We start from the raw sequence: 14,978 nt of genomic DNA, 5'->3' as shown, positions 1-14,978 counted from the left end.
TTGTCTGAATTACTTCATCTAAGCTGGTTTTGTGCCATGCCCCGGCTGGTGACATCTGAGAAGCAGAGATTTCCGAGTGCTCCAGAACACATTCCTCAAGCACAGTTGATGCCAGTGTGGAAGATGTGTGTGAAATTTCAGCTTGCTCTATGCAGCATTCTTCTTTTTTCAAAGACAGCTCTGAAATAATTTTGTCTTTTCAGAAAACCATGACTCAGGAGAACTGGGCAGATCACGTCCAGGTGAGTATGAATTTCCCGCTCCATTTCCTCAAGGTTGTGTTCTTGGAAGTGTGATTTTAAGATGTTCAGAATATCCAGCTTTGGATATTGTAGCCCTGCTATTACAATTTTACAATTGCACACAGCAAACTCGTACATGCAGGGGAGGGCAAGGAAGAGCATTGATGTTTTAATTCCTGATGTTCTAATTTTGCTGGAGCATTTAGATAAGATTATCAAGTACATTCCTTCACTTGCCTGCACTTATTTGGAAGTGAACACTGGTTGTTACATTACTTACAAGGAAAGGAGAAAAGAGAGTTCACTTCAGGCAGTTAATAAGGAGTGTGAGTAAATCAGGACAAATCTTAGATTCCCTTTGCATGCTCCACTCTGATCACTTGCGGCAGCTTTATTGGGTGACTGTTGGATACTGTGACTTCTACCTCTTGTGCTGTAGGACACAAGTGGTTTTACTAACACATGAAGAAGGGTAGCAGTGTATTATTTTTTCTTGGTGTATAAACAGGAGAGTTCAGACAGCCATGTTTTGGCCTGATACTACAACAAATACATCTGTGACAATGAAATATCGAGAAATTACAGGGTAACAGGGCATTAGTGATGATTTATGTGTTCATGATATCCCTATGGAATTGCAACCTCATGGGGAGTGTTTGCGCCTTTTCTGTAACTTCTCTCACTTGGAATTCTGTAGCCATTAAGGATTTCTGACCATTGGCTGGAATCTGCCTTTGAAAATCCATTGGAATTGTCAGTGTAGACTTTAGGGTGGTAGCAGGCCAGGCTGATGACTGACAATCTCATGCACTTGAGATCTTGGGCACTGTCTGTGCACATCAAACGACTGAATTGTAAACACAGAATCATTGTACAATCAGAGACCAGTTTGTGTTGAAGGGACCTTAAAGCTCCTCCGGCTCCAACCCCTGCCACAGGCAGGGACCCCTTCCACTGGAGCAGCTTGCTCCAAGCCCCTGTGTCCAACCTGGCCTTGAACACTGCCAGGGATGGGGCAGCCACAGCTTCTCTGGGCACCCTGTGCCAGCGCCTCAGCACCCTCACAGGGAAGAGCTTCTGCCTAAGAGCTCAGCTCAGTCTCCCCTCTGGCAGGTTCAAGCCATTCCCCTTGGCCTGTCCCTACAGGCCCTTGTCCCAAGCCCCTCTCCAGGTTTCCTGCAGCCCCTTTAGGCACTGGAGCTGCTCTAAGGTCTCCCCTTCAGGAGCCTTCTCTTCTCCAGGCTTACCCAGCCCAGCTCTCTCAGCCTGTCCTCATGAGATATTTCTTCTCTCTTTTATGGGTCAGAAGCAAAAAGAACAGCTCAAAAGGTGTGAGGATGTGTTTTTTTAGACAGAGACCATTGATCCAATGCCCAGCAGCATGGCATGTTAAACCTACTGTGTGTTTTCAGTGGTGAATATGCCATTTCTGTGTGTAGTTTATCATACCCATGCTAGAGGCCAGGCTCTGTAAGGAAAGGAGAGGGTCTTGCCTCTTGATCTCGGTGATCTTGTCCAGTGAAAGAACTTTCCAGGGTTGCTTTTCACCCTCACAAGTTTAAAGGTTATTACAGGATCTGGTCCATTGCAGGATCAAGACTAGAGATGAAACTGTAGCCAATATCTTCCTCACAACTTCTGGATGTGCTTCAGTGTCTGCAGTGAAGGGTTTGATGGTGGATGGTAGGAACACCCTCCCAGTTTCAGATACCTGGCTGCAGATCATGTCAGTCACTTATGGAGACAGGAGGCTTTGGAATAGATGCTTTCTGAAAAATGCTTGTTTGGTGCCTGCTGTGAGAGCTCCCTAGAGAACCACAAAGAGCTCAGCTCCATGGTGGTCTCTGACAGAAGCTTCTCTTTGCTTTCCCAAAGTATTCCAAACTTTGTATTTTCTGTGTACTGCCAACTAATCTATTTTTTTTACAACTATGTAATTATCACACGAGTGGTGCTTAAACTTGCCTCTTATCAGTCCTGCCTCTCAGTGCTATCAGAAATTACTGTCTTTGGCATCACTTCAAAGTGATTGGAATCTGTACCTGTGCATCTGGAGGAAACTGAAGTAATCTCATGTGCAGGTTGGCTTCTGCTGCACCAAACGAAGGACAAGTTACAAAGCAGGAACCTCTGAGCAAGGTCTGGTTTTCAGGACAAAAACTAAGTTTGCCCAGGACTTTCTTGTGTTTGAAAGATGTGGGTTTACACGGAGGAAAGGTTTAACGCAGAGCTTCATCAGTGACCTGACGTGTTTTGACAAAAAAAATCCATTAGACTCCTTATGGAGCTGGAGGGAGCTGTGTGTCCATTTGAATGTTTAGTTCAGGCTCAGATAATTTCTCTCTGCCGAGTTCTGCCTGGAGATGCAGTATTAAAGACATTGTGCTGGGAAGGAGGCAGAAGATGGGATGCGGCATAACCGCAGGAAACCAAAACTCCCCAAAGACTCCACAGTGGCAAACCCAGTCAGAATCTGTGGATAGTTTTTTCAGGTTTAATCATAGCATCCCAGACTGGTTTGTGTGGGGAGGGACCTTAAAGCTCCTCCAGCTCCAACCCCTGCCACGGGCAGGGACCCCTTCCACTGGAGCAGCTTGCTCCAAGCCCCTGTGTCCAACCTGGCCTTGAACACTGCCAGGGATGGGGCAGCCACAGCTTCTCTGGGCACCCTGTGCCAGCGCCTCAGCACCCTCACAAGGAAGAGCTTCTGCCTCATATCTAAAATGTCCAAAGAGGTTGAAAACCTTCATGGGTTTAAAGCCCATTTTTCTTCATTTGTGCTGCAGCTGTTACAAAAGACTTCAATGATGTAGATGCCAAAGCCCTGGTGAACGTGGTGTCCCTCCGTGTTCAGTGGTGTTGGCCATGGCACGTTCCGTGTGGCTGCCAGTAGACATTCCTGGGTTGGGATTTCTTTTTGCTCACCCTGAGCAGTACAAGTACAGAATTTTCCCGTTCCTGCCCTGTGGGAGGAATGGAAGGTGTGATCCTGAGTGCTCCTACAAGAGGCAAAACTCAGTAGTTAATTGTGGGGCCAACAGAACCTGTTTCCAGCCCTGTAGCAAACTGGTTTTGCCCCTTCGGCCTGCCACTGCTTGTGCTGCTGCTGCTGTGCTGTCCTGGCTGTGGCTGCAGAGGAGGCAGGAGGAGAAGCAAAGGCATCTGAATGTCTTTATACCCTGGGGAAACTGCCCTCGTAACAACTGCCTGTTGGCAGAGGCTGGTGAGCCTGGGGGAGAGCTACCCTTTGTATCCTCTTCGCCAAGCAGAGATGCCCGGAGGGGAGAGGGAAGGGAAGGGCGCTCCTCTTGCCCAGTGCCAGCTGCACGGCTGTTCATTAGCTTGCCTAACTGCTCCCAAGCTGCCTGGAAACCAGCAGGACAGTGCCTGTCTTCACAAGCAGAGGGGAAGGTGTGTAGGGTATTGATGGTAGATAGGCAGGAAAAAAAGAGGCAGAGCATGAGGCAGTTGTCTGCTTTGCTGTGTGCCGTTCTGCTTCCATCTTGGCATGCTTCGTGTTGTTCCTAGCTTTAATAAGGTGCATAGAGATGAGTGAACTGGGTAGAGCAAGCATGGAGCAGGCAATACATGGCTTTGATCAGATGCGTTCAGGAAGGGTTGTCCTGCCAGCGACTGCAGAGAGCACTTGGCCAGCACCAGGAGGGGCTCATTGAATGGTGGTGTTTCCCTGGAGTGTTCCCTGTTTCTGCAGGACAGAATCACTTTGAGACTGGGAAGCGGGGAAGGCATTTTTCAATCATCTGCCAAGTGCTCAGAAAGTGATCACACAGAACAGTAATGTCTAGGAGGAGCATAGTAGGAAAGCAACTCTGACTGCAAATATCACCTCTGCCAGTGCTTTAGGTGTTGTATAGTATCTGAGATACTTGCATGAGGTTGGCAATGTGACATGGGACCTACCAAGGAGCACTTCCTCCTGGGGTGGCAGCTGGTCCTTTCCAACCCCAACAATTCTATGATTCTATGGTGCCTGAGGACATCTCAGATAGCACCATACACATGTGTTTTGGTGATCCTAGTTTAACAGAGGGCTTGGGAACAGGAGGGCCTGGTACTTTGCTGCACTGCTTTTAGCATGCAGTGTTCTCACTGGTATTTCGGGGGTGATCTTGCAATTGTGCCCTTTTAGGCTCATTTTGGTTGATTAAGGTTATTCGTTGATGAAGGCCAGGTTGGATGGGGGTTGGAGCAACCTGCTCTAGTGGGAGGTTTAAGGATGAGCTTTAAGATCCCTTCAACCCAAACCATTCCATGATTGTGTGGTTAGTGCCAGAGGACTCCCACACCCCTTCAGGTCTGGTCCGTTCCTCATGGGCACTGTGCCTGTCAGTGCAAGGAGAGCACTGCCTGGGAAGCTCTGAGGTCCTGATGCCACACACAGGAGACAGTCTCAACTTGATGAGGAAAGGTTGGAGCAGTTGTGCAGGGGAAATAACAGAATATTATGGGTATTTCTGAACAGTTACAGCCCAGAAGGCAAACACTTGCTCGATGATTTTAACATCCAGAGTATTTTTGCAGGGAATAGTTTGACTGAAGCAGAGCTAACCAGAACAGTTTAAATGTTACCTCAGGGTACTTTGGTCCATGCCTTTATTTGGACTTCTTGCCTTGAAATTCCTTTTCCTGTGGAGCTGAACAGGGTAATGGTGCACAGCTGCCTTTGGGGCAATAACTAGAATCAGTGTCGGGGAGGTTAAAACCAATGAGTTGATTTAGGACTGTCAGTGTCCTGATCAGCTGCTTTGCAACATGCCTGAGACAGTGAGGTGGTGAAGTGGTGCTTCCACTTCTGCTGACCTTGAGCCAAAAGGCCTTTTGTTGCTAAATCAAACCTTCCGTGCTGGTGTTTGCACGGGGAAACCCTTTATTCCTCAAATGTGGAAATCTTAAATTGTTCTACAATTGCTTAGAAAAAGTGCTGTTGCTTGGGAGGATGGTACTTGGGTTTGGGGCCTCATCATGAGCTGTGACCCCTCAGCAGCCCTCTGCCAGGTAATGGTTGGAAACACCCTGCCTGTGCACAGAGAGAAGGATCCCGGGGTACAACACCTGGAGAAGTGGCTCTTGCTCTTCTTTAGGCCCCTGTTTTGGAGCTGTCTGCTCTCGTCTTGCAAGAGAAGGCAGGAGCTGAGCCCTGGAGCCAGCTGTTCAGCGCGCCCAGCGCTGGGAGAGGCAGCAGCAGTTAATCTCTTCTCCTCCTCCAGCTGTGACAATGAGATAACGGACTTATTTTAAGATTCTGACCATGAAAATCAAGCACTGTGCCAGCTCCTGCGCTGGTGACTCGGGGGGAGATGCTGGTAACACGTAGCAAGTGTGTAACTCCAGTTCCACTGACATTCTGGGGTTGTTATGCTACTTTACAGATAATATTCAGTAATAGTCAGAAATCTGCCCAAACAGAAGGCAGAAAAGCAAAATGCCCTCCTTTATGTGTAACACATTGGAAAAGCTTTGACAATTCCTGGCCCTTAATAGGTTTAAATTATCTGACACCGCAGCAAGGAGTTGTTGTCATCTTCTTTATTTAACCAATGAGTTTCTGACTGGCAAAATTCCCAAAATCCTCACGTGCTCTGTTTGTACAGGACCAGTTTGACCTCAGTGAAAATGGAACCACCTCTGCAATCAAATGCAATAGTTGTTGTGCTCAAGGAGGTAATTTTTAAGAGGAATTCAGAGGGCAGAACGCAATTACTGTTTATAGTGTTTGTGGCCAGAACACCTGGCCAGTTAATCCAGCTCTGGGGAATCTGTAATAAGGACAAGAGGTTAAATAGGCCACTTTGCAGCTATCCACATGGAGCGTCCTTCCCAGGGACTCCCCAGTTTAGGCAAACCTTTAAATTGCCTCAAGATTGTTTTGAGTACAGCCACATCCCTGTAGCGCGAGGAACTTGGTGTCTGTAGGGAATGAAGCAATGTGTGCAATGCAAATGGGAATGATATTCAGGAGGTGATTAATAAATGACATGTCTTTGGGGAGAAGTCTGCATGTCAAATTATCTTTCTCTCTGTGTTTGAGTGAACTGTTTAGTCAGGGATATAATGGATTTCATCACTCAGACGTCAAATCTCGACTGGCTGTTTTCCTGGAAGGTAGAAACCAAACCTCATTTAACCAGGCGTTGTGTGAGTCCCTTGCTAGTATTTATGGCCTCTTTTTTAGCAGGAAATTACAACCAGCGGGTGATTGATTTTGTTACTTCTGGCCCTTAAAGTCTCAGGAATGAATCATCAGCTGAAATAAATGTTCATGGTTCTACTGGTGTTGCTGCAACAGGGTGCCTGAGCTGAGGAGCAGTCCCACTGGAGCCAGGTAGCTCTGAGTATGGGTGTGTGGGTGAACATGCAGGAGCTGCTCTCAGCTTCTCTTTGCCTGCAGTTTGCCTGCAAAAGTATCTGCAAAAGAATTGTGTTTGTCTTTCCACAGCTTTAAGCAGCTTCCGAACAGCTGCTGTTTAAAAAAGAGAAGTTTTTATTTGGTATTTTTTCCCCCCTTTTGCAAAATAGATGGAATTTAGACCTGGACCAGTGACAGGTTCAAGGTCTGGTGTCTGTCTTGTGAAGCCAGGATTGCAGGATTTGCTTTCTATTAGTTGAGAACTGGCAGCTCTTCTTTCCCCAGTGTCCACTCGTTGCTCCCATTGCTCCTTTCATTCCTCTTCCTGCATTTTGTCCTCTGTTCAGGGATTGACCAGAAGCTCAGTGCTGATGGGAGTGTTTTGGCAATGCCTCTGCTTTTGCCCTGTGCCTTTTTCTTTAGATTTACTGTTCTTGTTGGAGGTCTCTGAGAAGAACGTACAGACACAATGTGATGTTAAAGTATATTGTACCTAAGGGAATATTAAACCATGGAAAACTGGACAATAAAAGTAGCAGCAAAGTATAGATTTCCTTCTGTATTGCAGTTCAGTTTGTAAATGGTGTCATATATTTACTGATAGCTGAAATAAGAGCAGAGTTGCAAAGCAAAAGGCCTCACTGATAGGGCTGATGCAGAAAACAGGCACATCTGTGACTGGCTCAGGAAAAGCATAACGTAATTCTTCAGTTACGTTCTGCCTCCTGGATAGAGCAGTAAAACATGCATCTGTACTAATGAAGTTAGCACTGTTGGGCTCAAAGAAATGGGAACTTCTCATTTAACAAACCCCCAGCTGTTGGGGGGAAAATACATGGGAAAAGGCAGTCATGCAGTGTGCTCCATGCCTGATTATCTAAAGAAGAGTCTATCAAGGATGAGCTATACAGTTAAATGTAAATGTGCCTCCTGCTTGGCTTAGAGAGGATTATTTTCCATAAGACCTGGTGTGCCTGATGTTAATTATGGTAGTTGTAGTTGTAACAAATGCAGCCATGTCTAGATACATGAATTGTGGTTGAGCACAAACATACTAGTGAATTCTGGTGGAATTTACAGTGGGTACAAAGAAGCCAAGAAGACTTGCTGCTGGTTTCCATCCTGCCTACCACATTGTCAAAAACATCTTAAAAAGTCAGCCAGAAAATTGCCCTGGACTGGTGGAAGATGGGTTTGCTCAAGAACTTTGGAAAATCAGCTCACCCTAAGTAGGGATTTACAGGGCCAAGTTCTGGGGATTCAGCAGAAGCTTATGGGAGCCGCGTGTCTGCCTTCTGCTTTGCTGAGGGACTGGCAGTGAAAGCACAGGACTTCAGTTTTAAAAGCTGTGGCCAAATAGCCTTTATGTGCCTATATTAAGTTCTGGAGAGTGAAGAGACGAAACTGTAGAGAACACATGGGGAGAAAAAAATCTCCTTTAAATGGTGTTGGTATGTTAGAGATGCTTTCTGACCCTAATCCCGTGCAGCCAGGCAGGGCTAGGTTGCTGCTAAGCAGTGTAATTGCATTTCTGTCACTAGCATGCATTCATTTGACAGCACAACTTCATCAGAAAGAGATTTGGTATGGTATAAAAAAAAGGCTAATTGGCTTATGGCTGCAGGTTAAGAGGTCAGTATTAGATTAAAGAGTTAAGAGCATCAGCAAGCTGTTAGACTCCACTGATGTGCCCTGGTGGTGTGTTTAATTCAGCCAAATGGGAGAAGTATCTTAGGAGTAGGAAGCAATGTGTGAAGAACTGTCATCCAGAACCTTATAGGAACATGGAGTATGTACAAGGTTCTTAAGAGCTACATCCAGGAGTCTAATATAGTCATTTCCAGGATACCTGTTACTGACTCCAAACTGCATCAGCTATAGGATTGAATATCACAAAGGAAAAACTGGGACAGCTTCACTTAAAAGCAAATCCTCATGTTTATTTTACTTCAAGACACAGGGAGCCCTACCCAGAGCACTGACCTTGGCTTCTGCAGCAGAAACAGAGAAAGGCCAAGAAGAGGATGGGACATGGAGCTTGCCTGCTTCCTGTGTTAGCAGGAGAGGAGGAAAACCAGGCTTCTGCACATATTCTGTTTGCAAGTGGGAGACAACTCTTGTTCGCAGGTCTGTGGCATGAGACACCATGACACTCATGCCCCATGATAGTTTCTGCATCCTTGGGGATGTGCAGATGCAGGGGGCTACATTTGCCCAGTTGTACTGAAGCCTTAAGCCTCGCACATATTCACAGATGCACTCTCATGTTCTTATCCAGGCAGCAGTAAAACTATCTGGTTATTCAAGAATCATCCCAGATTATTTAAAGCCCCTGTAATCGATCGGTGCCTGAGTGCTTCCATGGATACATACTGGATTCTAAAGGCCTGTGCAAATCAGCTGCCTTGCACAAAGATAGTCGGGCTATTTGCAATTGATAGTTTGGCTGTCTTATACTTTAGGCAAGATTAGTTCACCAGTTCCCTGCCAAGAGGAGAACCACATAAACAGAGGGTTGTTTAGAATGAAAAAAGTGCCTCTTGACGGAGAAGTCATGTAAGTGGGAAGAAACAGGAAGCTAATCTTCCCTTGTTCGTGCTGAAAGAATGCATATCTCTGAGGAATGTTGTAATTATGGATTTAGGAAATCAGTCCAATTTGCCAGGGTGTGAATTGCAGAGTTCATTCAGTCAACCCTCTCAAGCATTTCTCCTTCAGAACAAAAAGCACCAGGAGTTTAAATGTACCAAAAGAGATTAAAGGAGAGAAAAATCTACTGCCAAGCTTTGCTTTTGGTAAAGATCCTGGGAAGATACTTCATTCTTGCTTTGGCTGTGAGCCAGTGAGGTTTGTGCTTGGCAAAAGAGAAGTAAGTGGTAACCCATGTTTTTCCTGTGGGCATCTATTTTTCGTAGACTGATGATGGGAAGAGTTCATGCTCCTGAGTGAGGATTTCCATTGTCAAGATTTTTGCTTATTCACTTTGAAGACTTTCCTAAGGAGAAAAAATGTCCCCTGCTGGGAATGCCACATTAGCATGTACTTAGAGAGAAAAGAACCTAAACCCAAGTTCCTAAGCATTCTGAAGCAGACCTGAGCTGGAAAAGATCCATAAGCAGAGTGGAGCCAGGGAGAATGTGAGGTGTGGACAAAAGGCACAGTGAGGCTCAGGAAGATGAATGACATGGCCCATGGTGAGCATCAGTGGGAAGTTCCAGCACAGCCTGGAGAAGGGCTTCCAATGGCAGGTCATGAGCTCTCAGAAACCAGCCTAGAAGTGAAGCAGCAGCAGAGACCTAGAAAGTCTGATGAATAGAATCATAGAATCCCAGACTGGTTTGGGTTGGAAAGGACCTTAAAGCTCATCCAGTTCCAGCTCCTGCTACAGGCAGGGACCCCTTCCACTGGAGCAGCTTGCTCCAAGCCCCTGTGTCCAACCTGGCCTTGAGCACTGCCAGGGATGGGGCAGCCACAGCTTCTCTGGGCACCCTGGGCCAGCGCCTCAGCACCCTCACAGGGAAGAGCTTCTGCCTAAGAGCTCATCTCAGTCTCCCCTCGGGCAGGTTCAAGCCATTCCCCTTGGCCTGTCCCTGCAGGCCCTTGTCCAAAGCCCCTCTCCAGGTTTCTTGTAGATCAGTGAAAGTCAGGGCTGGGTTAAAAAAAAAGCAAAGAAATTGGCTTGCTGCTTCTGTTCTTTGTCAATAAACACAGGAGATTTTAACTTAATTCCACTTTGAGCTTACAGGCCTTTTAATTAAGGTAGTGATAGAGGTGAGAACCTGGTGTTCTTTGATGCAGCTTTGATGCAGTCTGTCGTGCAGCTATTTCCATGAGAAAATGCAGATCTGAGATGAATTGATGTGCATCAGGAATCAGTGGCGGCAGAGTAACGATGCATCCTGCTCTAGGAGGACCCCTGTAGAAAGCTGGTAAAAGAATATGGAGCCAGCACCAAGTAATAGGAGATTCCTGCTTTGCTGCTTGGCCTCCTAACTTGGAACTTGACCTGAGCGGGGAGTGTGTAAGCAGGGAGAGAACAAGAAAGAGGTTTCTGAGACTCTTCCCCCATCTGCAGATCCTTCCTCCTGAAGGCTGCATTGGTTGTTGGGAGCTGACACAGGCTGGACCTGAGCAGTAAATCCTCCTGCCCTGCTGGGGAGTCAATGTACTGGAATCCCACAGCATTTTGGAAAGGAATATGGAGCTTACGAATTCTCACCAGGTAGTGACTGGGTATGGGAACATTGAATTCAGTGCCTGGTTGAGTTAATTGCTGTACTGGTTTAGCTCGTTAGGGTGAGGATTCGAGCTATCCACAACAAACAGGAAGGTGGTGTGGTGGCTCCAGCCCATGTCCATCCTGACAGACATGTAACCTGTCGAGTTCACAGCAGTAGTGGAGACTCAGTGTCGTGGTTTCATTCCTGCAGGCTCTTCCTCTTCACACATGGGCAGCTCGCAGGGTCCCATAGTGAACAGCCCTGTCGTTCCCTGGTCCTGTCCCCACGCTGGTGTCAGGCTCTGTCAGCGTGTGGCTGCCGCTGCGGTCCCTGGCTGTGTATTTGTAGCTGGAGTGGAGATCCTGCAGACGGACCTTGTGGTATGATTGAAGAAACCTGGAGAGGCGCAGTGCCCCTCAGCAGCAGTGCAGGTCACCTCATGTGCAGGGAGCCCTCACTTTCCTAAGCTGGAGAGCACAGTTTGCCATTTACTACAGGGACACTTGTGTGTGTGTGACATAATGACAAAAGGCGGGCAGATAAATGCTACTTCAGAATACATTGGGAAGATAAGGGTTGCCAGTTTGTCTTCAATGCACTGTGTATTGGACTTAGACAAAGCATCTACTGTGATAAGTAACATACTACTTTGTGCACTGAAACAGTTTGGCCAATTTCCCCATCCTCATTCATCTTCAGTCTTGCCAAGTGCTGGAATGCTCCCAGAAAATATCTCCAGCCTGCCATCGTGGGACCAAGAGGTGTGAGAAATCTGGAAGCATGTCAAAACTGTGTGGCTTATGTATTCAGAACAAGTCCTTGGTCCTTTGCTGATCCCTGGGATGAATAATATCCAACAGCTCTGGGGCCACGGTTAGGTTGAAATTCAGAAGGCTCCTCTGCAGCGATTGTGAGAAAGGGATTCCAGGGAGAAACACAGACCCTCGGGACAGGCTTCACACTGACGGGAAGGAAAAAGAAGTATCTTAGGAAGCAAGTAGGGTAAAGTGCCCTTGGTCTGTTTGTTAAGGAACTATATTTTTGGTGTCATGGATGGCATGCAGTTAATTTCTCTCTCCAGACAAAGGTTATTGTAATCTGGTTAGCCTGACTCCATAGCTCATTAAAGACATACACATACGACATTCCCTGGACAAGCAGTGGAGAGAACAAGTATTGCAGGTGAAGGCACCCTGATGTTGTGTATCAGCGTTCCTGGAGTTGTTACAGGATGTAGTTGAGGAAAATGAGTTAATTGTGGGTTAAAATAAAAAGGAAAGTTCTGATCTTCCCACTGGGAAAGTCCCCAAAGGGTCAGGCTACACCTACACTGCTAAACACAACCATGGACTTCATCTGTGAGCCTGAGGGCAGGTGGCAGTGGCTGACGGGTACCAACACCCCCAGCGAGGAGCAGAGGGATGAGGGGATCCCCTCGCTAGTGCTATTCTCAGGCACAGCAGCTCTGCCACATCAGACAGGAAGAGCTGAATTTTCCAGGACAGTGTTTAAGTGGCTGCGTTTGCACATGGGTGGGTGATGTGGCTCAGTGGCAGCGTATGTGATGTGGTTCAGTGCCAGTGCTGAGCTTTGCCATCTTACAGGTGTATCGTGTACACTGTACTAAATCCACCCATGTCCTGATGCATTGTGTGCCTGACGGTTCACCTGGGCAGTTAAGAACAATGTTGTATCACACCTTCTCCATCAAACCTCAGTTTATGTCCAGGCTTGTGACTTCTCCAGCCAAGAAACATTGACATCATGTCATGGTCAGCCACTGAAGTGAGATCTGGTAGTCACAAAATCACAGAACAGTTTGGGTTGGAAGGGACCTTCAAAGCTCATGCAGTCCACCCCCCTGCAATGAGCAGGGACATCTTCAGCTACATCAGGTTGCTCAGAACCACATCCAGCCTGGCCTGGGATGTCTCCAGGGATGGGGCATCCACCACCTCTCTGGGCAACCTGTGCCAGTGCTTCACCACCCTCATGGTAAAGAATTTCTTCCTCATACCCAGCCTTAATCTCCCTCTTTTAAACCCATCACCCCTTGTCCTGTTGCAACAGGCCCTGCTGAAAAGTCTCTCCCCAACTTTCTTATAGGCCCCTTTTAAGTACTGAAAGGCCACAGTAAGGTCTCCCTGGAGTCTCCTTTTCTCCAGGCTGAACAACCCCAGCTCTCTCAGCCGTTCCTCACAGCAGAGGTGCTCCATCCATATGAACATTTTTGTGCCACTCCTCTGGATCCTCTCCAACAGGTCCTTGCCTTTCCTGTCCTGAGGCCTTCAGAGCTGGGCACAGCAATGATCATGTCAGATCCACTGAAGTCAAATACTGTGTGCAGGAAGTATCGTGCTGTGAGGTGGAGCCATTGCCAGCAGACAGTGGCTCTGTGCGTCGGGGGAAGGTTGTATGAAGGATGTCCAATGCTGTGTTTAGGAAAATGGCTCAGCCTGCTTTGGAAGCAGAGTTTGTTCTCTATCTCTGCTGTACACCTTCTCTCATCTGTAGTAGTGTGAGCAGATTTTGGAGACATGATGACTTCATCTGGTGAAGATGAATTACTTCCCTTGGAGGGTGCCTGACAGAAGTTTGGAAAGACTCCCACTGCGGGAAGTGTGTTTGGATCTCTGTGTAGCATCGTTGGGCATGATCAGGACCATCCTGTATTCTGGTAGATGAGATCTTGGGTGTTCTTTGCCCGGGAGGTGCTTGGAACTTGAAAGCAGCAGTCACTGCAAGAAGCCGCCTGTGTGGGGACGAGTCTTGGTGCTGAGCAGTGCACAGTAGTGCTGGTCACAGAATCAAAGGCTCACTTCACTTGAAGGAGCATGTGGAGGTCCCTTTTTGCTCTCCTGCTCAAAGTAGGGCCAACTTAGTCAGACAAGGTGTTGCAGGGCCCTGCCTGGTTCCACAGCCCCTCTGGAGCTGATGCAGTGTTTAGCCACTCTCAAAGTCACCTTTCTTCTCCTTTAGACCTGGCTTGTATTTCTGGAAGGATCTGACTCCATGTTCTCTATGATCCCCCATGATAAAATTGAAGAGAGTGATTATAATCCCCCATATGCCCCAATTTAGCCTTCCCTAGGCTGAACCAGCCCAGCTTTCTGAGACTGTCTCCAGAGCAGAGCTGCTCCAGCCCTTGGAGCATCTTCATGGCCTCCTCTGGACTTGCTTGAGCAGTTCCATGTCCCTTTTGTGTTTAGGGCCCCAGCACCTCTTTTCAGCATCAATTTTACACTGAGGTACCAAGTCTAGGCCCCGTGTCTCCTGGTGTGGTCTCACAAGTGCAGGAGAGAGGGGAGTCATCACTCCCCTCACGCTTCTGATGAAGCACAGCTGGATGTGCGTTGGCCAGGCAATGTTTAACACACAAGACATACATTTCTTGTCTTCTGCCTGCCCTTTGGTAGCAGTGCCTGGACTTCTGAATGAGAAATTATGCTGGTGGGATTGAGTGAGTACGGAGAGAAAAAACAGAGCCAGATGCATCTCGTTACACAATATTGTCCTGGCTGCTCATCACAAGCTCACGGCTTCATTCAGGTTGCCCAGGAACAAAAAGCTCCGTGTGAGGAGCCCCACTACAGTAACAAGTTGGCTTTAAGAGCTGCCTTTGCCTTGATTGGTTCAAGTGATATCATAAGTTAGACTCCTCTGAATTGCCTTTTGGAAGAGCTGATTGCATCTGGAGACTGGGAAGCTGAGTCTCCTGATTCACAAAGCTGAAGCTAGGTGGTGTGAACATGCCCTAGGAAGCCACATTGCCAAAGCTTTGTTGAGAGAGAAGAAAGACCACTTCCCCACCATTGATGTGGTAATGGCCTCCAGAACACTGAAGTGTGGCTCTGTCAGTGACGCACTGATTGCTATCTGAAAGTCAGTCTTCTGGGATTTGAATGGAGCCTATTTTGTTCTTCAGTTCATAAATTAGTGCATCTGAGCAGGCAGTGCCTGTGAGAGAACAGCTCCAGTGGTGAGCAGGCACGGCTTTCTCATGCTTCTCTTTATGCATTGGCCGTGGGTGAGTGGCTTTCACAAGAAACCTTTGTAAAGTTGGCTAAAATTGGCATCTCTTATCCAAGTGCCGCCCATGTAGGATATCCACAAGTCAAGATCCCCCTTCTCCCACGGAACAGGCTATGA

The 14,978-nt window shown here is 47.3% G+C and overlaps 1 protein-coding gene across 1 annotated transcript in view; it reads left to right on the top strand.

Moving 5' to 3' along the window:
* Positions 1-14,978, top strand: part of EXD3 (exonuclease 3'-5' domain containing 3) — a gene marked incomplete at both ends in the record, with an annotated part of 193,874 nt that overhangs the window by 28,797 nt on the left and 150,099 nt on the right. Inside the window, one exon of the mRNA XM_080630557.1 lies at positions 204-242. Within this exon, the coding sequence (XP_080486683.1) occupies positions 204-242 (39 nt within the window). The remainder of the gene's footprint in view (positions 1-203; positions 243-14,978) is intronic.

The sequence above is a fragment of the Psittacula echo genome, assembly GCF_963264785.1.
Source record: "Psittacula echo genome assembly, chromosome: 16".
Classification (NCBI taxonomy): domain Eukaryota; kingdom Metazoa; phylum Chordata; class Aves; order Psittaciformes; family Psittacidae; genus Psittacula; species Psittacula echo.
The sequence above is the reverse complement of the archived record's forward strand: the minus strand, read 5'-3'. Positions and strand labels throughout refer to the sequence as shown.